Source organism: Eleutherodactylus coqui, chromosome 5 (assembly GCF_035609145.1).
Source record: "Eleutherodactylus coqui strain aEleCoq1 chromosome 5, aEleCoq1.hap1, whole genome shotgun sequence".
NCBI classification, from domain to species: Eukaryota; Metazoa; Chordata; class Amphibia; order Anura; family Eleutherodactylidae; genus Eleutherodactylus; species Eleutherodactylus coqui.
This window is the reverse complement of record NC_089841.1, coordinates 46,390,790-46,410,513: the sequence shown is the minus strand read 5'-3', so window position 1 is coordinate 46,410,513 and position 19,724 is coordinate 46,390,790. Positions and strand designations below refer to the sequence as shown.

The following is a 19,724-nucleotide window of genomic DNA, read 5'->3' as shown; positions in this document are numbered from 1 at the left end:
CGATCCCCTCTGCACATAACCCGAACCTCAATGATGTAAATGTGCACTATATGGACTATAACGTCCAAGTATTTGGACGCGGCAGAAAATCAGCAAATATGCAAATACTGAGTTTGCCGAACGGCATGCTGGGAAGGGCATGGGTAAAATAAAAAGTTGCTCATTTTGTAATAACTCTTCATTCATCCGATTGAGCACTTGTTGAATAAACTGGAGTGACGGGTACGACACCGCCACCCATGCCCATCTTCATAACAATTTCCTGCCCAGACTTACAGAGAACTTGTAGAAAGTCTGAATAGACGTGTTGCTGCTGTAATACAAGCAAAAGGAGGGCCGGCACGTTACTAAATAGAAGAATAAAGCACTTTTTCTGAAAAACATGGTGTCCAAATACTTTTGCCCATATAGTGTACGTCATGGAGAGTTAAGGCGTTCATGCACGTTCCTCTTAACCTTTTATTTTTGCCAGTTTGTTCAATAATATTGAACAATATTCAATAATGTAATGAAAAACAAGTTATCCCCTATCCACAGGACCACTGAGACCTCCAATAATCCCAAGAACAGAGGTTCAGAGCATCCCAAAATGACTGGAACAGTTGTCAAGCACTACCGGAGATAGATGAACACTTAAACTCAGCTTTCCGTGTGCATGCTCAACTGCCATTCCAGTTATTTGGGGATGCTCTGGACCCCCAGTCTCTGGATTGGTGGGACTCACAACAGTTGGGCCCACCACTGATCAGCAGGTTAGTCCCTATTGATAACTTGTTTTTGTGGGACAACCCATTTAAAGGGGGTTTCCAGGTGACTCACCAACTGGGATTTTTCCGGTGACTCACCGATCGGTATTTCAGGTGATGAGCTGATCATCCAGCCAACTGTAACTGTAGTTGGCCGGACGTTTGCCATAGGGAACAGGGGAGGAGGTGACCTAGCTGACCTCACTCTTGTTGAAATCAATGGGAGCTGAAACGGCTATCACACTTCTGGCACTTCCATTTCCGACACTAGAGATGCCTATAGAAGTGTAATAGCTACTTCTGCTCACATTGATTTCAATGAGAGTTAGGCTAACTGGGCCACTTCCTCTCCCGTTCCCTATGATACACAATCAGCCTACTGCGGTGACAGTGGGCCAGGCGATGAGCCTGTGGTTGAGAAATTCCGAGCTTTGGGTCCCTGGCAAGTAACTATTGATGACCTATTCTGGGGATGATGACGATGATTTATCCATTCAGTTGTTGCCAACTTTCGGTCACCTTGTGGATCAGCATATGCCATGCTTCCCTGTCTTTGGCCGCTTCCTTCAGATATCCTGAGGATAAGCCATCAGTAGTTTTTGCCCTGAAAACCCTTCAAAGGTTGCATTCCCTAAATTGACTTTTTCACTTTTCCATAGGATAGGTGATAAAAGTCTGATTGGTTGGGATCTCACCACTGAGAGGAGACCCCCAACAATCCTGAGAATGAGGATCCTATGTCTTCCTCTCTTTTTCACTGCGGGCTTATTGCGCCTACTCACAGTGACATGGTGAATGGATGGAGCGACAGTCGCACGCGCGTGCTGCTTCTCCATTCATTTCAGTGGGGCTGAAGAAAATAGCTGAGTGCAATCGCTCAACTATCTCCGGCAGTCCCATAGAAGATGCATGGAGCGGCACCACACATGTGTGACCGTCACTCCACTTCAGCTCCTTCTGACTGCATAGGATGCAGTGAGGGGGAAAGGTGTTCATGGGATCTCTGTTTTTGGGATTGGTGGGGGTCTCATCTACTATGGATAGGAAATTCAAGTTGATTTAGGGATAAAGCCCTTAATGTAATCTCTGTTTATTTCTATATCTGCAGAACAGCCAACTCCAAACTGAACAATTTCACACGAGTGGAACCCACCTTACAACTTTTAGGTGTCCCATTCGACCAAAATGTGGCCCAAAATATCATGTCTGAGGAGCATGGAGCAGCCACCAGGCTCCTCTACCAGTTATATATTGCACTGCAGAAGAAGAAGAAAGCCGGACTCACCGGTGTAGCCTTAGAGACCTTAAGAGCAGCAGCCCCTGCAAAATTACAGGGCATTGGAACAGAAATGTATAAGGAGGTAAGCGATTGGTCCAGGTAGACCAATTATATATACACTGAATGGCCACTTTATTAGAGACCCACGACTCTTTCATAATTGGAGCTTCCCCATATGGAAATTACATCTGTGACCCCGGATGCAGCATAAAATCATGTGACAAGTTTTTTGCGGATCTTTTTCAGTGTGAATCTATATTAGATGGGATCGACTTCCAAGAAGGCCTGGTCATCGGTGATAGACTAGCCGTGGTCAGGACTTCACTGCCAACCACATGGGGTTTTCTTGTACAGCAGTGTGGAGAGTATAGCGAGAATGGTGTGATCGAGAAAAAACATCCAGTGAGGGGGGATCCTGTGGACGGAAACAAGTTGTCTCCAAAAGGGATCAGGGGAGGATGTCAGGAATTGTTCTGACCAACAGGTGCGGCACAGTCAAGAGCAGCTGAATATAATGATGGTGTTCCAGCCAACATGTCTAAATGCACAACTTGCTGCTCCTTAGCACGGATGAGATATAACAGCAGACGACTAGTTTCAGCGGCATTGTGAAACAGAGAAACAGGAAGGTGAGACTTCAGCGGGCATAACGTACAAAAATTGTATCACTGAGCAGCGGAAAAGTATCTCCTGGTCAGATGGATCCACATTTCTGTTGCACCGTGCTGATGGGAAGTCAGAATTTGGCACAAGCAGCATGGTCAGACCATGCCAGGAGCTCCATATAATCAAGAAGCTTCATGTTCGCAGGGGCCTATATTCCGTTAGGACCTTTTAATCACCTAGTGGAATCTACGTCACGACAAATTTCTTCAGTTCGAAAGGCCAAATGAGGTCCAACGCGCTACTACCGGTAGATGGGGGGGCTCTAATTAAGTGGCCAGTCAGTGTACTTCCTAGTCTTTTGAGAACCTCAGGTCGGTCTGCTGAGGAGTTTTAATAACCTGATACATTGTTTTGGTTGGAATCTGTAGAGATTAAAGACCCTGGTTCCTCGCCAGTCTGATCTAAGTCTTCTGCAAGTAACCAAACAATTTGAATTAAAAGCCAAGGAGATGGAAGAAAAACTTTCCCGAATTCAAAGTGATGAGATGAAGAAAATCCAAAAGATACAAGAAGAGTTAAGAATACAAGATATTGAAAAGGTAAAATATAATAAGACGGTACTGATGCTAAACGTGACCTAAAGCTCGGTGGAAATTTTTACAAGGGAGAAAATAGGATCACGATTCAGAATATAGAAAAAATGCTCCATAATTGCTACTTCATGTACAATACAATTATTTACTAAAACACACATATCAGGAGAGCGGACTGGTCCTCGTTAAAGAGACCCTCTGGTTTTGGGACAAAACTTTGTCTTGGGACTGGAGGGGGCAGTTTTGCTACCTGTTGTTTGTCTTTTGTGCCTAAGCGCCTCTGATCCACTTGTTCTGGGTTTTATAGCCATCCAAGATGGTTGACCCAATCTTCAGACTACCTAATCCCCAGATTGCATTGGTAGTACTAGACTACTAATGCAATATGCCTGCTCTCTGATTGGCTAGCACTGCTCATATAATCAAACTGGCCAATCAGGAAGCAGGGCACAGTGTGCATTAGATTGCCATTGTACTTTTCTAGTGATCTTGAATGGCTAAAATTGAGATCTCTAACTAGTGGATCGGAGGGACATTGGCATTGATATACCCCCTGACTCTGGTCTCGGGATAGAATTTTGTCCTGAAATCAGTCACTTTAAGACAGTGTTATCAGCCTACTGTATTTTCTTGAGATATAATCTCCAATACAAAAGTGACATCTTTGTGACTCGATTTTCCAATTTTAATGTACCTTTAGGGGATTAAAATGGTATTCCCATGTGAGAACACTAAAGCGTATTACTAGGATTTGTCATAACAGTATGATCAGTGGGGTCTGACTTCAGCAAGCCTGAGCCTTTTGTCAACTTCTTACCACCATGTCAAGTTAATGTGGCTGCATTGCAGTTCTGTAACAATGCCAGCTGGATGCAAAAAGGCACAACTCGTTGTCACCTTTAGCTGTCACCTTTCCTGGGTACTAAAAGGGTCTTCCAGTGCTCAGATAACTCCCGAACCTACAATAGAGCCGAACAGTGTAACAGCCAACAGCGAAGCATGGAACTAGGGATTATGAATTAGATGATGGGGCAGACAGTGAGGTTAACCAGATGATGATGATGATGACGACCACCACCACCACCAGAAACTGGAATAGATGAAATAACTAGTAATGTGCTGTCCCTAACACTGGCTCTCTCTATGTCTTTTACTGCTACTGTCCTTCAACACCAGACTACTTAGTCCCCAAACAATCCTAAGTTGTCCCTATAGGTAACCCTAACAGGAGAGCACTAGGGCCCAGACAAGAGACAAAAAGCAAATGAAGGAATGACCCAAGGCTGACAAACACAAACAAGGAAAAATTAGATAAAGCCCAAACTACTAAACAGAATAGGCTAGCAATCAAAGAGCAAGACACACTGACTGAAAAGTCCGGACAAGAGAGGAATAAAAAATTCAGGAGCAAGACACACTGACTGGACAGACTAGATAAGACTGGACTAGAAACCAAGGAGTAAGACACATTGACTGGACAGACTAGACAAGACTGGACTAGAAACCAAGGAACAAGACATACTGACGGAACAGACTAGATAAGACTGGACTAGAAACCAAGGAGTAAGACACACTGACTGGACAGACTAGACAAGACTGGACTAGAAACCAAGGAGTAAGACACACTGACTGGACAGACTAGACAAGACTGGACTAGAAACCAAGGAGTAAGACACACTGACTAGACAAGACTGGACTAGAAAGCAAGGAACAAGACATACTGACGGAACAGAATAGATAAGACTGGACTAGAACTATGTACTAGAATAGTACAAGGAATACTGGATAGAACACACTTTGTCACAGCTATCAACTGCACCACACTGCAGAAACCAAAACTCTCCTCCCTTTAATGAGGTTGAGTAGTGAGGTCCACTGATTCCCTCCAATGGGTCATAGCAACTGCTGCAGCAACAACTTAGAAAGCAGGAGATAACAGTTCAGCAGGACTTCTTATATAGTAACATACCGGTAGTAGGTAAGGCCAAAAAAAGACCTATGTCCATCCAGTTCACCCTTTTTTATCTCCCAATGTTGATTCACTGGGGGGGGGGGTAATAGTTTAATGATGTAATAAGTTCCCTGCACAGCGGGTGGAAAGAAGTGCCACAGTTCAAGGGAAGCGGGGAAGGTGCCTTCATTCTGAACATTGAAATACATTTCCGGCAGTCCCATAGTTTAAGAACCCGCACCTTGGCTGTTATTGTTAAGTCAATGAGCTCTGGCACATGTCTAGTAGCTTTACATATATTGTGTATTTGTTTTACTCACCAGCTTCGTCGAGCAAGAAGAAGACAGAATGAAATAATGGCCAGAATTCAAGCTGCAATTGTGCAGATCCCTAAACCTCCACCAAACCGCACCCTAAAGGCCATCGAGGAGCACAAGATTCTAAAGAAGAAGAAGGAAGCAGAGGTCAGTATGCAGTATGCTGGGACCACTACATGGGCAGGCTCTCAGTTATCGGTCATTTCAAAGATTACAGCAACCCTCCAGTTTCGGGACAAATTCCTGTCCTGGGACTGGAGGGGGGTTGTAGATTACCTTCAGTTGTTCCTCTTTGCTGCCTCCACGATTCGGTGTTTCTGAGTCCCATTTTCAGCCACACAAGATGACCAATGCAATCTTCAGACTTCCTTATAGTGTTAAAGTACTAAGGCACTATACATATTCTACAATAGGCGAGAGCTACTTGCGTGATCAGAACTGGCCAATCGGAGAACAATGCACAATAGACATTAGGTAGTTAGAAAATTACTGCAGCCATCATGATTGAAAACGGGTCTTAAAATTGGTAGATCGGAGAGACAGCAGAGAAGAACAACTGCAGTTAATATAGCCCTCTGCCCCTCCATTCTTGGGACAGACTTTTTACCCGAAACCAGAGGATCACCTTAACCCCTTGAGTGGCGAGTTTCCTACGACCCTGTCGTGCCCACCAGGGCAGGTTTTTTAAATGGTCTAATCATTAAATTTCAACTAACTTTCCAATCAAGTTCCAAGAGCCATAACTTTTTTATTTTTCCATTGACACGGCCATATAAGGGCTTGTTTTTTGCAGGACAAGTTGTACTTTTTGATGGCATCATTTTTGGGTATATATAATGTATTGCATAACTTCTGTAAAAACATTTGTAGGGAGATTGGGGGAAAAAAAATAAATTCTGCCATTTGTTTTTTGGATTTCATTTTTACGGCATTCAGCATGCAGAATAAATAGTGTGATATCATTATTCTCTGAGTCACACGATTCCGGTGTTACCAAGTTTATACAGTTTTTATGTTTCGGGGATGAAAAATAGAAATGGGGGGGAAAAAAAAGGGGGCCATGTCATTAAGGGGTTAAATAATGTACCAACTTCCTTCTCTGGGTCATTACGAAGCAGGGATACCACATGTGTAATTTTATTTTACATTTTTTACAAAGTAAAGGGAGACAAGTGTTTTTATTTTTATTTATTTTTTTATAATTTTTTTAACTTTTTTTTTATTTTTGTCCCTTTAGGGGACTTCCACAGGGACCCATCAGGACCCCCTGATCACTTTCCGGGGGTCTGATGGTGACAGCCGTTTACATGCTGCAGTGACAGCCCTTTACATGCTGCAGTCACATAGACTGCAGCATGTAAAGGGTTAACACAGCAGAGATCGGAAGTTTTCTCTGATCTCTGCTGTAAGAGCTGGTGCCTGCTTGTCCTCTGACAGCTAAGCATCAGCTCTCCCTGCCACAGAGACAGTCGGCTTGCTTCTGACAAGCTGATGGTCTCTATAGCACTCTGTATACAAAGCAGGACATTAGAAGCAGGAGATTGCCGGCATATCGGCAATATCTTCCTGCTTCTCAATGTCCTGCTTTGTTCTCTGTGGGACTGTGCAGGCAGAGCACACTGTCACAGCTTGTGGCATTGTGCTCTGCAGCTCCCATAGTGATACATAGCCCGGAAATCTTCCGGGCTATATCACTATCGGCAGTGGATCTCGTCCCGGAAAATTTCCGGGCGTGCCACTCAAGGGGTTTAAGGGCCACTTCAGCAAAAACACATTTTTTCATCCCTGCCCCCTCACCTGATTCTCTGTCTTAATCTCCGTGGTGTATTGCAGTCACTTCCTTGATATCCTTCCAATATCATATTGGGGTATTCTAAGTTGGGAATACCCTAAAGTGGGTGAGGAGGAGGGTCCTCATTTAGGGCTCTCATTAGAGTGGAGAGCATATACAAATCACTTTGGAGAACCGGACATGGCACAGCCAGGCTATTGATTTCAGCGTCCACGGTGTAATATCATATTCTTCTTTTGGTGGTGCTATAGCAGGAATGAACATTCGCTGCTAATGGCTAAGGATCCCAGCCTCAGCACACCATGAAGTCAGCTTATCATCAGGAGACCCATCTGTCAAAAGAGGTTCACCAATATGGACAACCCCTTTAATTGCATTGTAAGCTTGCTGTTACCATGCAGGGCGGTGCGGGGTACCGCGGTCAGCACGTCTTGATCCGGCGTCCTGGAGCTCTGGTGTCGGGGCCCTCCCGGCGGCTTGGGGGCGGCCGGTGGGCGGCGGTGGCGTGGGCGTGTCTGCCCGTAGGGTGCCGCCCGCACTCCTCCATCCTTCTTATGCAGCAGTGGGAGGAGTTGCCCCCTCCCACTCTCCGCCCCCGGGCGGTGCCTTGTAGTTAAAAGACTGGCAGTGATCTGAGCTCACTGCCAGTTATTGGTTCGGCCAGCGTCTAGTAGGTCCTGTCTGCGGCTAGCCTCAGTTCAGCCTCTAGTTTGCCTGTCTGCTTCCATCTCCAGCTTTGCTCTGTATGTTCTGTTGGTCATTTCCATCTGCCTTCTCTGTCGGCACTTTGTCCCCCCATTTAGTTAGTCACATCTTGTCAGTCGCCAGGTCCCTAGCCAGTGCAGGGACCGCCGCCCAGTTGTCCGCCTGGGGTTAGCCAGGGCCGAGGTAAGTAGGCAGGGACAGTGGGGTGCGGGAAGTTCAGGGCACCCCACCTGGCGCTCGGGGGGTCAGAGTGCCGTAACACTTGCACAGTCAAAGACCTTGTTCGATGTCTTAAACATATTTTCAAATACCCTATAGCGGCATTCTTAAAAAAACACTAAACAGAAAATGCACAGAAAACATATCCTAGCACTCACTCCCTTCTGATCCTTCGTTCTTTTCATCCTGTTTTGTCCTATATCACAGTAAAACTTGATACATTGTGCTGTGTGTGTATTTCATATATATATTACACAATATACTGAATTAAAGTTTTATGGAATATACCTATTCAAAAGAAGAAGCAGATTTGGGGCTTTAATTACAAACTACAAAAGACGGGTCCACGATCCGCACATCACTGTAAAGGGGAAGGTTCAAAGTTTTTCATGACTCAGCAGTAAGTTCCATTTTCTGCTGCATCACTGCGCTGGGTGTCTTGTTTACAGTGTTATGGTCCCGAAGGGGCGTGGGGTGGTACGCATTCAATATGGTCAACATGTGTCAAACAAATCAGCTGGTCCCCAGCTATTGAATTCATAGCTTCAGTAATTCGCAGTCTGAGATATTAAACAATTTCTCCTGTGGTGTCGCCATTCTCGGTGTGGCAGAAAATGGAACTTACTGGTTTGTCATAGAAAACTCTGAACCGTCCTCTTGTGTACCTGTCTTTTGTAGTTTGTTTGCAATTAAATCCCAATATATATATATATATATGGATAGGGCATAAATATATCTAATGGAGAAGCCCATTTAAGACTGCCATCAATAATTTGGGGTGGAGAGCAGCTACAGAAGTGCGCCTCTCTCTCTGGAGGACCAGGCATGTTTAAGCATTTTACAGATAGCCCATTGATTGCAGTCAGCACCATGTAATACGGCATTTCTCCTGTGGTGGCGCTGCTTGGGAATTGAATACATGCTGCCAGGTTCCCCCACAGATTATAGATGATCACTAGGGGTCCCAGCAGCAGGGAACCTTGGGACCAGCTTATCTTTAGCTGACCCTTTTAACAAAAAAGAATTGCCCAAAAAGGAGAATTCTTCATATAACCCAACAAAATTAGAAAACCTTTCATTTTTCTAGGAGGTTTATCATGAATTAACACGATTTGAGAAATCGGTTGAAAAGGACAACCTATCAAACAGATCGACCCCGAACGGGAGGTAAGGCTTTGTGCGCTTTTGTATCATGTGGTCTTTTACTTTGGTGTGATCTGCCTGCTCTCTCCCTGTCGCCCCCTGCTCGTGGTGCTCCAGCTGCTGTAGCCTTCTTCCCATTAAAGGAGTTGAGCCAAGATATACAACCCTTCTCAGAATACTTGGCCTAGTGCTACCCACTGAGGATCCGGCTCGCCGCACCCCTGACTTGTGTGGGGGAAGCCGCACTTCAAGTGTTTTTCATGGTGTTCTTTACAATCATTTTTGCTAATATTATTCTTTATTTGGTTACAATTTGGTAACATGCATTTTTTCTGAAGTTTTTCAAGCCCTTTCGAGAAGCTTATTGAACACCTCAGAAAGAACGCAGGAAAATAAATGTCCAAAATGTAACGAAAACGCAGAAAACTCTGTATGTAGTCTTTTCAGTGATTTGCCATAGACATTAAAGTAACATCTGGCTGCAGCGTTTTTGACCTAAATGGAAAAAAAGTGTGAGAAATGCTGGAAAACACAGATCAAAATAAAAACTGTGAAATTGGCCACCACAAGAGGTAATCCCAAAGTGGAACCGACAAATGTATTATCAAAGTGGTATAAAACAATGAATGTATTTAGAAAGCTGCGGAGTAACTGCTACTGAGCGCCGGCACTGCCAGTCATGTGATGCAGAAGTGGTGCCACATGACCAGCGCATCACATGAACGATAAAAAACTGATTTCGGGTCAAAATCCACACCAGCGGGTGGGATGTTGATGGGGTTTTAATGCGGAAATGCTGAGGATATTGCTGCGAAAGTTTCAGCTACAGAAAATCCGCAGCATTTCCTCTACATGTGAATGCATTCTACTGCAGGCAATCTGGAGGGTAAATTAAAATGTTCCCATGTTGTTGTGGTCATTTATAGCATAACCACGTCATCTTTAATACCGGTTATTGATCCTATCATACTACCCAAGAGATTCTTCAAAACAGCCTCCCGTGATATCAGCTGCATGGGAGCAAAATGCGCCTAATTTAAAAAGAGGCACACGGCTCTTAAATTAGGTGCATGTGACCATTCCATAAACCAGATAGTCACCTCATAGCTTGTGCTATAATTTACACCAGTTTCTGATGTAGATTATAGTCAAGGTGTCTGGCCCCAGAAAACCAATCCTGACCACTTTTCAAAAAGTGAGCTGACGTAACATAAAATAACAAAAAGTTGCAATTTTTGTGCAAAACCCATTTGTGCTAATATTTCGATCAATACACAGGATAAGTTATAAATGTCTGATTATTGGTACCTCCACAGGTCACTAGAGTGGGGGTCCCAACCTCGGCGGTCCTACTCAGTAGACAACTGTGGTGAGGAGGGGTTTGAATCAAGCTGCAGCCGAGCATGCACAATGCTGCTTCATTCACCAAGTACAGCGATTGTGAGAAAATCCCTTTAAAACGACCCCCCCGCTTTCAGGCTAAACTTTTGTCCCAGCACCGGAGGAGCAGGGGGGCATATTACCGCCAGTTCTTCTCTGGACTGGTTTCTGTCCCAGTTTTTATCCGTCCAAAATGGCTGCAGAAGTTTTTTATCTACCTAATGCACTGCTCTTAATTGGCAAGTGCGATCACATGAGCAGGTCTGGCCAATCATAGAGCAGGTATAGTGCATTAGCAGTTTTAATGCTACCAATGTACTGTGGGGATTACGTAGCCTGAAGATTGTGTCAACCACCTTGGTTGGCTGAAACAGGACCTGGAAACGACAGATCAGAGTAGTACAACTGCAGGTATTATACCCCTTCCTGTCAAAAACTGGAGGGTCAATTTAACCCCCTATACACTGCAGTCAGTACTAATTGCACTGTGGACAAATTGTGGGGTCTCTTTTTTTCTCCTGCGCCCATCAGACATTGGGGTCACTGGGGCTCACGGTTAAATACTGACAAAGAGCAATGCAACTGTCTTTCAGGAGCCCAACTTTACAGAGACTGCGATCCTCCGCCAGCCTGGGGGCAGCTGTGGTAAAACTGGATTGTTCTGATGACTATGTGAAGAAACTTCAGAAGAGGGTCGAGGAGGATGCCGTAGCTCGGGAGCAGCGGGAAAAGCGGCGGCGCAGAGTGTTGATGGAACAGCTCATCGCTCACGGGGCGCAGGAGGTAGCAGATTTATGTATATGGACTTATGGGTGTAATATAAAGCCACCTCACCGCTGCTTTTGTCCTCATGTCTACGATTGTGCCGACACATGGCATATTTATATACATAGTGGGAGAAGTAAGTACACAAATGCTCGAAATGAAACAAAACTCAACACACAGATAGAAAATTAGGTTCTGAGCAATTGATTTTAATTTCACACAGTTCCACGTCTCCTGTGGCCCATTAACCAGCAGGATAAGTAATACGTGGGGCCACCATGTTGGCTGATACAGTCGTTAATGTAGCCTCGACCTAATGAATGCTGGAGTCCGGTCCTGGGGTGGTGCTGACCATGGGGTATTGACCGCAGTCCACAGTTCACCTTCATTACAAGGCTGTGGGAGAGTGATCACTCCATGTCCGATCGTGTCCCAAAGATTCTCCATTGGAGAGAGATCTGGGGATCGGCCAGGTCAAGGAATCACCTGGACACCTTACAGCACATGCCTGCTTATGTCCACTGTGTGTGGCCATGGGTTGTCCTACTGGAAAATGGAGTTGCGCACACCCTGAAGATATGGTAACGTGACGAGTTGCAGCACCTCATCAACATGACGGCACGCCATCAGTGTGCCCCTAATCGAACCAGAGGTTTTTGGCTATTGATGCTGATGGCATGCCAAACCATGACACCATGTTGATGAGCTGTGTGGCGTTCCAAAATGGTCAAAGGATCAGCCCGATTGCCACTTTGCCTCCAGACCCTCGCATGATGATCATCATTTAGACAGACTCACGATTTGTCACTGAACAAGACACTATGCCATTGGTACATCCGGTAGCTCTGCAAGCGTGTTTCACGATCTTGTTGTATGAGGGACTGTCTTTCCAACAGGCGGCTTCACTGCAAACGTATCTCAGGCAATCTTCAAGAAACTGTCGTTGCTCATATTGAGAGAGTTCAAATTTGTCGGTACGCTCCGCAGAATGTCGCCAGCTGTGTATTGTGGAGCCGCTACTGTTTGAGGCATTGATCTTCATGCTGTGATACTCCTTTTAGTGCATCAGTCCCAACAATGCACATTTCATTTTGCTGACTGTGTCTAGAAATTTTAACCCATGATTGTGGCATCCCATTGAGATTCTACCACATTGCTACAAAAAGACTACCCGGTTGTACGCAGCCCTGTGATGAAACCTTTAGGAAACACGTGCGTTTGATTAAATGGCTCTTGATGAGGGCTTAGAGGCATCTTCACTCTTAAAGGGGTTGTCCCGCGAAACAAAGTGGGGTTATGCACTTCTGTATGGCCATATTAATGCACTTTGTAATGTACATTGTGCATTAATTATGAGCCATACAGAAGTTATTCACTTACCTGTTCCGTTGCTGGCGTCCCCGTCTCCATGGTGCCGTCTAATTTTCAGCGTCTAATCGCCCGATTAGACGCGCTTGCGCAGTCCGGTCTTCTCCCTTCTGAATGGGGCCGCTCGTGCTGGAGAGCTGCTCCTCGTAGCTCCGCCCCGTCACGTGTGCCGATTCCAGCCAATCAGGAGGCTGGAATCGGCAATGGACCGCACAGAAGACCTGCGGTCCACCGAGGGTGAAGATCCTGGCGGCCATCTTCGCAAGGTAAGTAAGAAGTCACCGGAGCACGGGGATTCGGGTAAGTACTATCCGGGTTTTTTTTTCAACACATGCATCGGGTTTGTCTCGTGCCGAACGGGGGGCTATTGAAAAAAAAAAAACACGTTTCGGCGCGGGACAACCCCTTTAACAATCCTCTTACACAGGATTGTTGGGTGCAGAAGTGTCTGACAGCCGTCCAAGCGATAAACTCCTGTGCCTTTACAGAAGAGAGATAATCGCTCAGTGAATGAAGGTTGAGCCGGTCAGGGATTATTCCAGTCACCCTCCTCCATTCACAGTAAACAGGCAGTCGCTCCTAAATGAACTGCCTGTTTACACGGGCCAATCGTTCTTCAGTTTTTATGCCTGCAGACATCGAGCAATAAGAAAACTAATTATAATTACGTGTGTTACAAGGGTAGATTTTGCTGAATCCAAATACGGCAACCAAAATTGTCTGTCGGGTCCTAGTCATCGTATGTAAGGCTGAAAAAAGACCTATGTCCATCAGTTCTACCTATTAACCCCCAATGTTGATAAGATAATAAAGTTATAGACATGTAATATCCTATTTTCTTATAATATTGTACCATTTTGTTACAGTATATTGACCATTAAAACCATATAGAGCCTCATTTATCAAAACTGTCAAACAGTAAAATGGCTTTTGTTGCCCATAGCAACCAATCACAACTCAGCTTTCATTCCTGAAACGGCTGAAGTAAAATAAAAGCTGCGGTGGTGAGATCAGCAAAATATCCCCTATGCTGTGGATAGGGCATACCTTGTAATCTTGGTACAACCCCTTTAAGGGGTTCAGGAGGTACATTTTTTTACAAAAGCTGCTTGGGATGCAGATCCAACATAAAAGATGCCATCCTTGCTTTTCCTGCTCTCCCAATACTCCCATTCGACTGGCTTCTGGTCCCCACTTCCGCTCTGGGTGCAAAAAGCCAGCAATGACGTCACTAACACCAGTGTCACGTGACTGCTGCTGCAGCCAATCACCAGCTCACTGATATTCTAGCTGCAGTGATCACATGACCTGGTGTCAGTGATGTCATTATTCTGCACCTAGAAGTGAAGACCAGCAGAACTGGAGTGGCAGGAGAGTGGTGAAAGGGTAGCTTTACCTGCATTCCAGCCGGGACACTCGCCCATATTACAGATGCAGAAGTGTGCCTGGAATACGCTTGTGTGTGATCGGCCTAAAGGACATTTATTGAAAGCTGTCTACGCTTACTCCCTGTACAATGATGTCTTCTCAGGAAGCTTTTCGGGATGAGCAGCTTATTAACCGTCTGATGAGACAGTCTCAGGAGGAGCGCAGGATCGCCGTACAGCTGATGCACTCTCGGCACGAGAAGGAAGTCATCAGACAAAACAGAATTTTCCGGGAAAAGCAGTATCAGGAGAGACGGGAACGGGAATTCCAGGAGACTCTGGACAGGGAAGCGGTATGATAGAATTATCATTGGACCTACATTTTCAGTTACCATTGGGCCTCATTACTTTGTATAGTCCAGGTTTCGGGCTCCTTCCATTACATTAACGTATTGAATGTATTTGCAATATGTAGTTTACAAATTCGCACTAAAATCCGTACGATTTTGGTTTATGATTTGCTTGTACTTTCATTCAGATAGGAACCCAAAGAAATAACTCTTCGTCTTAATGGACCTAATTGAAAAACATGATATTGTGTCAAATTTAGGGCATAACGATAACAGTCATAGGTGGTACAACTGGGCCCAGATGGGGAGGGGGCGCCACCACACCATGTGGCCATCCAGATCCAGTCTCGCAGCAGGCAGGCAGAGGTTCATACCTCACATCTGGTGGGTGGATCAGTCACAAGCATCAGGAAGGCACGTGGCCTCTGCAAGTGGCAGAGTCCCTATCTGACTCTTTAAGTGGCGCATACTTGAGGTGAGGATGGTGACACTAACGGGAAAAGAGACCTTCAGGACAGACTCCGAGGCAGGCGTTGTGCTCTGGACCGGGGCTTAGTAGTCGTGATGTGCCAGGAGCCCCCACCTGGGAATAATGTCCCTATTTTGCCAATACGGCAGTGGTGCACAGGCCTGAGTTAACTGCTAGAATTGGGGGGGGGAGCAGTTCCAGGTTTACTCAGATGCCCAAAAGTTTGCTTGGGGAGGACTAAAGTTGGATCCAGGTCCCGTATGGCTTTCATTGAGCCACTATATCAAATGCAACATAGTATTAGGTTTCTGTTATTCTCAAGTTCGTATTTCGTACATCATGAAGTAAGCGATTCTATATATCAGGGTGTGTTTGGTCATTCACTAGTTTAGTAAAAGAGTTGATTGAGTTTCCACTGTCTGTAGAAGCCTGAAAACAAATAGAAAGCCTTCCATGGCTGTTAGACATGATGACTGATGATTGGTCTTGTAGTCACGCTTCTACCTTTGGTATATACAATGCTACAGGTCCTGCAGAAACAAGCCAAATTGGACCGCGAAGAAGAGATGCAGAACGTTCAGGAGCTGTATGACCAGATGGTGGCCGAGAGAGCTGTTGGTCAATACAAGAAACACTACTCTACCTGCCGGGCAATAGTGCACCAGGTTGTGGATCTGGTCACAAAAATCGAAGAATACCGAGAGCTGACAAACAAGTAAAGTTCTTAATCCCAGTAGAGGAATAAACAAGGGTGAAACCATAGTGGGCACATAGGATACAGTAACACTTGGGCCCTGGAATTTTAAGGAGCCCAGAAGGTCTCTCTTCCCCACATGAGGAGAGCAGTAGTAAAAATGACTCATTACAGTTAGACGAATCTTCGTTAGGGCCGAGCAGTGTCAAGTAAAGAGGAGTTTATAGAAGTCATTCTAGGAAACTTTAGTTTGTGTTGGAAAGATATGTAACGTAACTGTACATACGGTTTTCACATGTAATATAGTATTTATTCCACTGTCAGTGTGGAAAATCTGATGCAAAAGTGCACCAAACTTCTGATCAAGAGGATTCTGTAAGAGGATGCAATGTAGTGACATGAACAATATGTCAGCCACAGAAGCAAGAGGAAAAACACCCAGGAATGATGAGTTATTTTATTATGTTTGTTTATACAGAAATGATCACCGCTAGTAAATGGAGGTGGAGCGGGCCAAGAATCGTTATGTACCCCTAATTGGTTTCTATAAAAACTTGTCCCACAAAATACAAGGTGTCATACATCTACACTGCTGAAAAACTACAAAATTATGAACGCTGGAACGCAAAAGGGAATACGATTTACTTTCTCTTAAGACAAAAATTAGTTACGTCACTAAGGAGTGAAAAATGCACTTAAGGCAACTGCGTTTTGCGTTAAATCTATTTACATGTGACATACCATATATACTCGAGTAAAAGCCGACCCGAATATAAGCTGAGGCACCTTAGTTTACCACAAAAAACTGAGAAAACTTATTGACTCGAGTATAAGCTGGCACACCCCCCCCCCCCCCCCCCCCCCCCGCAGTGATTTTTCGGGGAAGGGCTTTAAATATAAACCCTTCCCTGAAAATCATCCCTAGTTGTAGTAAAAAATTTAAAAAAATCTATACTTACCTCTCTGCCGCTGCCAGGGCTCAGGCGTGTCTAGCCGCTTGGGTCAAATCACTGTAATTAAGTTCTTTCAGCAGACAGGGATTTAAAATCCTTGCCTGCTAAAGGGGCTGCATCTGATTGGCTGAGCGCTCAGCCAATTAGAGGCAGCGCTCAGCCATTCATTGAATGACAGCTGAGCGCTGCCTATGATTGGTCACAGTGCTCAGCCAATCACAGGCAGCGCTCGGCCATTCAATCAATTCAATGATTGGCTGAGCACTGTGACCAATCACAAGCAGCACTCAGCTGTCATTCAATGAATGGCTGAGCGTTGCCTATGATTGGCTGAGCGCTCAGCCAATCAGATGCACCCCTTTTAGCAGGCAGGGATTTTAAATCCCCGCCTGCTGAAAGAACTTTATTACAGTGACGGGACCCAAGCGGCTAGACATAACGAGCCCCCGGCAGCAGCGGAAAGGTAAATATAGATTTTTCTTTATTTTTCATGTGAATGAGGCCTGAGTACGGGACCCTCATTCAAGTATAAGCCGAGGGGGGGCTTTTTCAGCATAAAAAATGTGCTGAATAGTCAGCTTATACTCGAGTATATACGGTAAACTCTACAATTTTAAAATGTGACATTTTCGGGTGGGTTTTCCTGTTGGAGAGTTAAAAAACATCACTGCCCCAACCTGACCCATTATATTTTCTCGTGTCTGTATGTGAACATCTCATAAACATGCAATAATTCGTTTTCTTCAGACTCATCCCTAATAAATTAATGCGAGAATGGCTGCAGCTCTTTTACGCAGGATTGCCTCTGTATGAAGAAGCTTCCGTAGACCCGACTCCAGAGCAAGGTTTAGAACTGGAGAAAGAACGCCTGCTAGACGAGAAAGACTATGAAGAGTACAAGGTACTGCGGGAGTCCGCCACACTATCATGCTGTACATCTTTCTTACAAAACTCCTCTTCTATGCAGTTGGATGAAGACGGGGCTGAGAAACCTGTCTTCACCTAGATGTATAACCGTAGTGGGAGCTCTGTCTAGATATGTGTTCTCTCTAGAACAGCTCCAGACACAACTGTTCCCACATTACAGTATATTAATAAGTGTCTGTATCATATATCATTTATTTTTAATAGCCCTGTGCCCCCTGTGTCCCACCACCCCTATTGTTTTATGGGGGCAAATCCTGACCTCCCATCAGCACGGTACAACAAAAATCTGGATCTATCTGACCAGGTGATGCTTTTCTGCTGCTCAGTGATACAATTTTTGTGCTCTTTTGCCCCCTGGAGTCTCGTCTTTCTGTTTTTCTTAGACACAATGGTGCTGGAACTGGTTGTCTGCTGTTTTAGCTCATCTGTGCTAAGGAATAGCGAGTTGTGCATTCAGACACGTTAGTTGCAGCACCAGCGTTGTATTCGGCTGCTCCTGACTGCTGTATCTGTTCATTAGAATGATTCCTGACATCCTCTTCTGACCCCTTTCGGACACAAGTTGTTTCTGCCCACAGGATCCCCTTTTGCTGGATGTTTTCCTCGATCATTTTCAGTATATTTACTACAACAACACACAATAAAACCCCACAAGGTTGGCAATGACATCCTAGTCTGGCTAATCTAGCACTGATGACCGGGCTTCATTGGAAGTCACCCAGATCGCTTGTAATGTGGATTCACGCTGAAACTGATCCGCAGAAAACTTGTCATGTGATTTTATGCCGCACCCCAGGGTCGCAGATGTAATTTCCATACAGGGAAGTTCCAAACGTGAAAGGGCCGGTGTGTAATAAAGTGGCCGGTGTGTAATACAGTGGCCATTCAGTGTATATTGATGTGTAGAGTGCGGTGGAATATGTTGTCATGATAAAGATGAATGTTATTATTATATAATATTCATGAATAATAACATTCCAAGTATAAAAAAATCCACCCTTTATTTGCAAGTCAGCAGCGCCGGGCCCCAGGGGTTCAGGAAGTTTCATGACCTAGCAGCTGTAAAGATACTCAGATGACGGAGATAACACTTGTTTGCAGCTTTCTGCTTCCTTCATCTTCACTAATCACGTTCATAAATCTGCCTTGATTGCAATTTCTGGCACTGAGCTACTAGTTATGAGAAAAACAAGAGGTCTGACCTGGGTTATACTTGGACAGCCGGAGCCCTGCTGACATCTCCAGAATTAAAGTACAAGGCAGACAGTTTTTGGACCTTTTTGAGTTAGGCTTGGTGTAGGGAAACAGTGTCCTTCAAGATGTTAATAAATAATCAATGTTAAATTTGTACATCTCCTAAATGGTTAAAAAAATAAAGTGAGATATTGCAGTTGAAAATGTGAAAAAATGACAATTTTTTCAACATTTTCCCAATTTTGGCACTTTTAATAAATATGCAGAAATCCTATTGGTCTATTTTTACCACCTAAATGAAGTACAGTATGTGGTGAAACAACAATGTCAGAATCACTGGGATATGCAAAACCTTTATTGAGTTATTCCATGTTAGGCCTTAGTCAGACGGGCGTTTTTAGCCGCGATTTGCGCATGCGTCCGGCGATTTTATAAAACCATTGCTTTGCAATGGTATCGGACACATGAGCTCTTTTTATGCGCTCGTCCGATAAATTATAGAACAAAAAATCGCAGATTGCACCTATGTGCGATCTGCGATTCCTGTTCTCTTCTGTATATGCGCTCAATGGGGCCGGCGGCAGCAGCGCCGACCCCATTGAGAACATATAGAAGACAAATCATTCTTCTCTGCCACAGCTGTAACAGCTGTGGCAGAGAAGAACGATGTTTGCCCATTGAATTCAATGGAGCGGCAATACAGCCGCTCCATTGAAAGCAATGGGCTGCCGGCGTGCGCGGGGTGAATTGTCGGGAAGGGGTTAAATATATAAGCCCTTCCCTACAATTCATCCTAAAATGTGTTAAAATAAAAAAAAATTGTATACTCACCTTTCCGCTGCAGCCGGAGTCCAGCCGCGGCCGCTGTCAGTTCTCCTGAACTGCTTCTCGGCATTATTCAGCCGG

At 44.8% G+C, this 19,724-nt stretch overlaps 1 protein-coding gene across 5 annotated transcripts in view; it reads left to right on the top strand.

Moving 5' to 3' along the window:
- The window catches only part of SPEF2 (sperm flagellar 2), a 172,210-nt gene that overhangs the window by 30,487 nt on the left and 121,999 nt on the right, over positions 1-19,724 (top strand). For all 5 annotated transcript variants that reach the window (XM_066602444.1, XM_066602443.1, XM_066602442.1 and 2 more), the window contains exons 3-10: positions 1,855-2,107; positions 3,060-3,230; positions 5,499-5,639; positions 9,296-9,375; positions 11,325-11,514; positions 14,396-14,584; positions 15,578-15,765; positions 17,445-17,598. In XM_066602444.1, the coding sequence (XP_066458541.1) occupies positions 1,855-2,107; positions 3,060-3,230; positions 5,499-5,639; positions 9,296-9,375; positions 11,325-11,514; positions 14,396-14,584; positions 15,578-15,765; positions 17,445-17,598 (1,366 nt within the window). The remainder of the gene's footprint in view (positions 1-1,854; positions 2,108-3,059; positions 3,231-5,498; positions 5,640-9,295; positions 9,376-11,324; positions 11,515-14,395; positions 14,585-15,577; positions 15,766-17,444; positions 17,599-19,724) is intronic.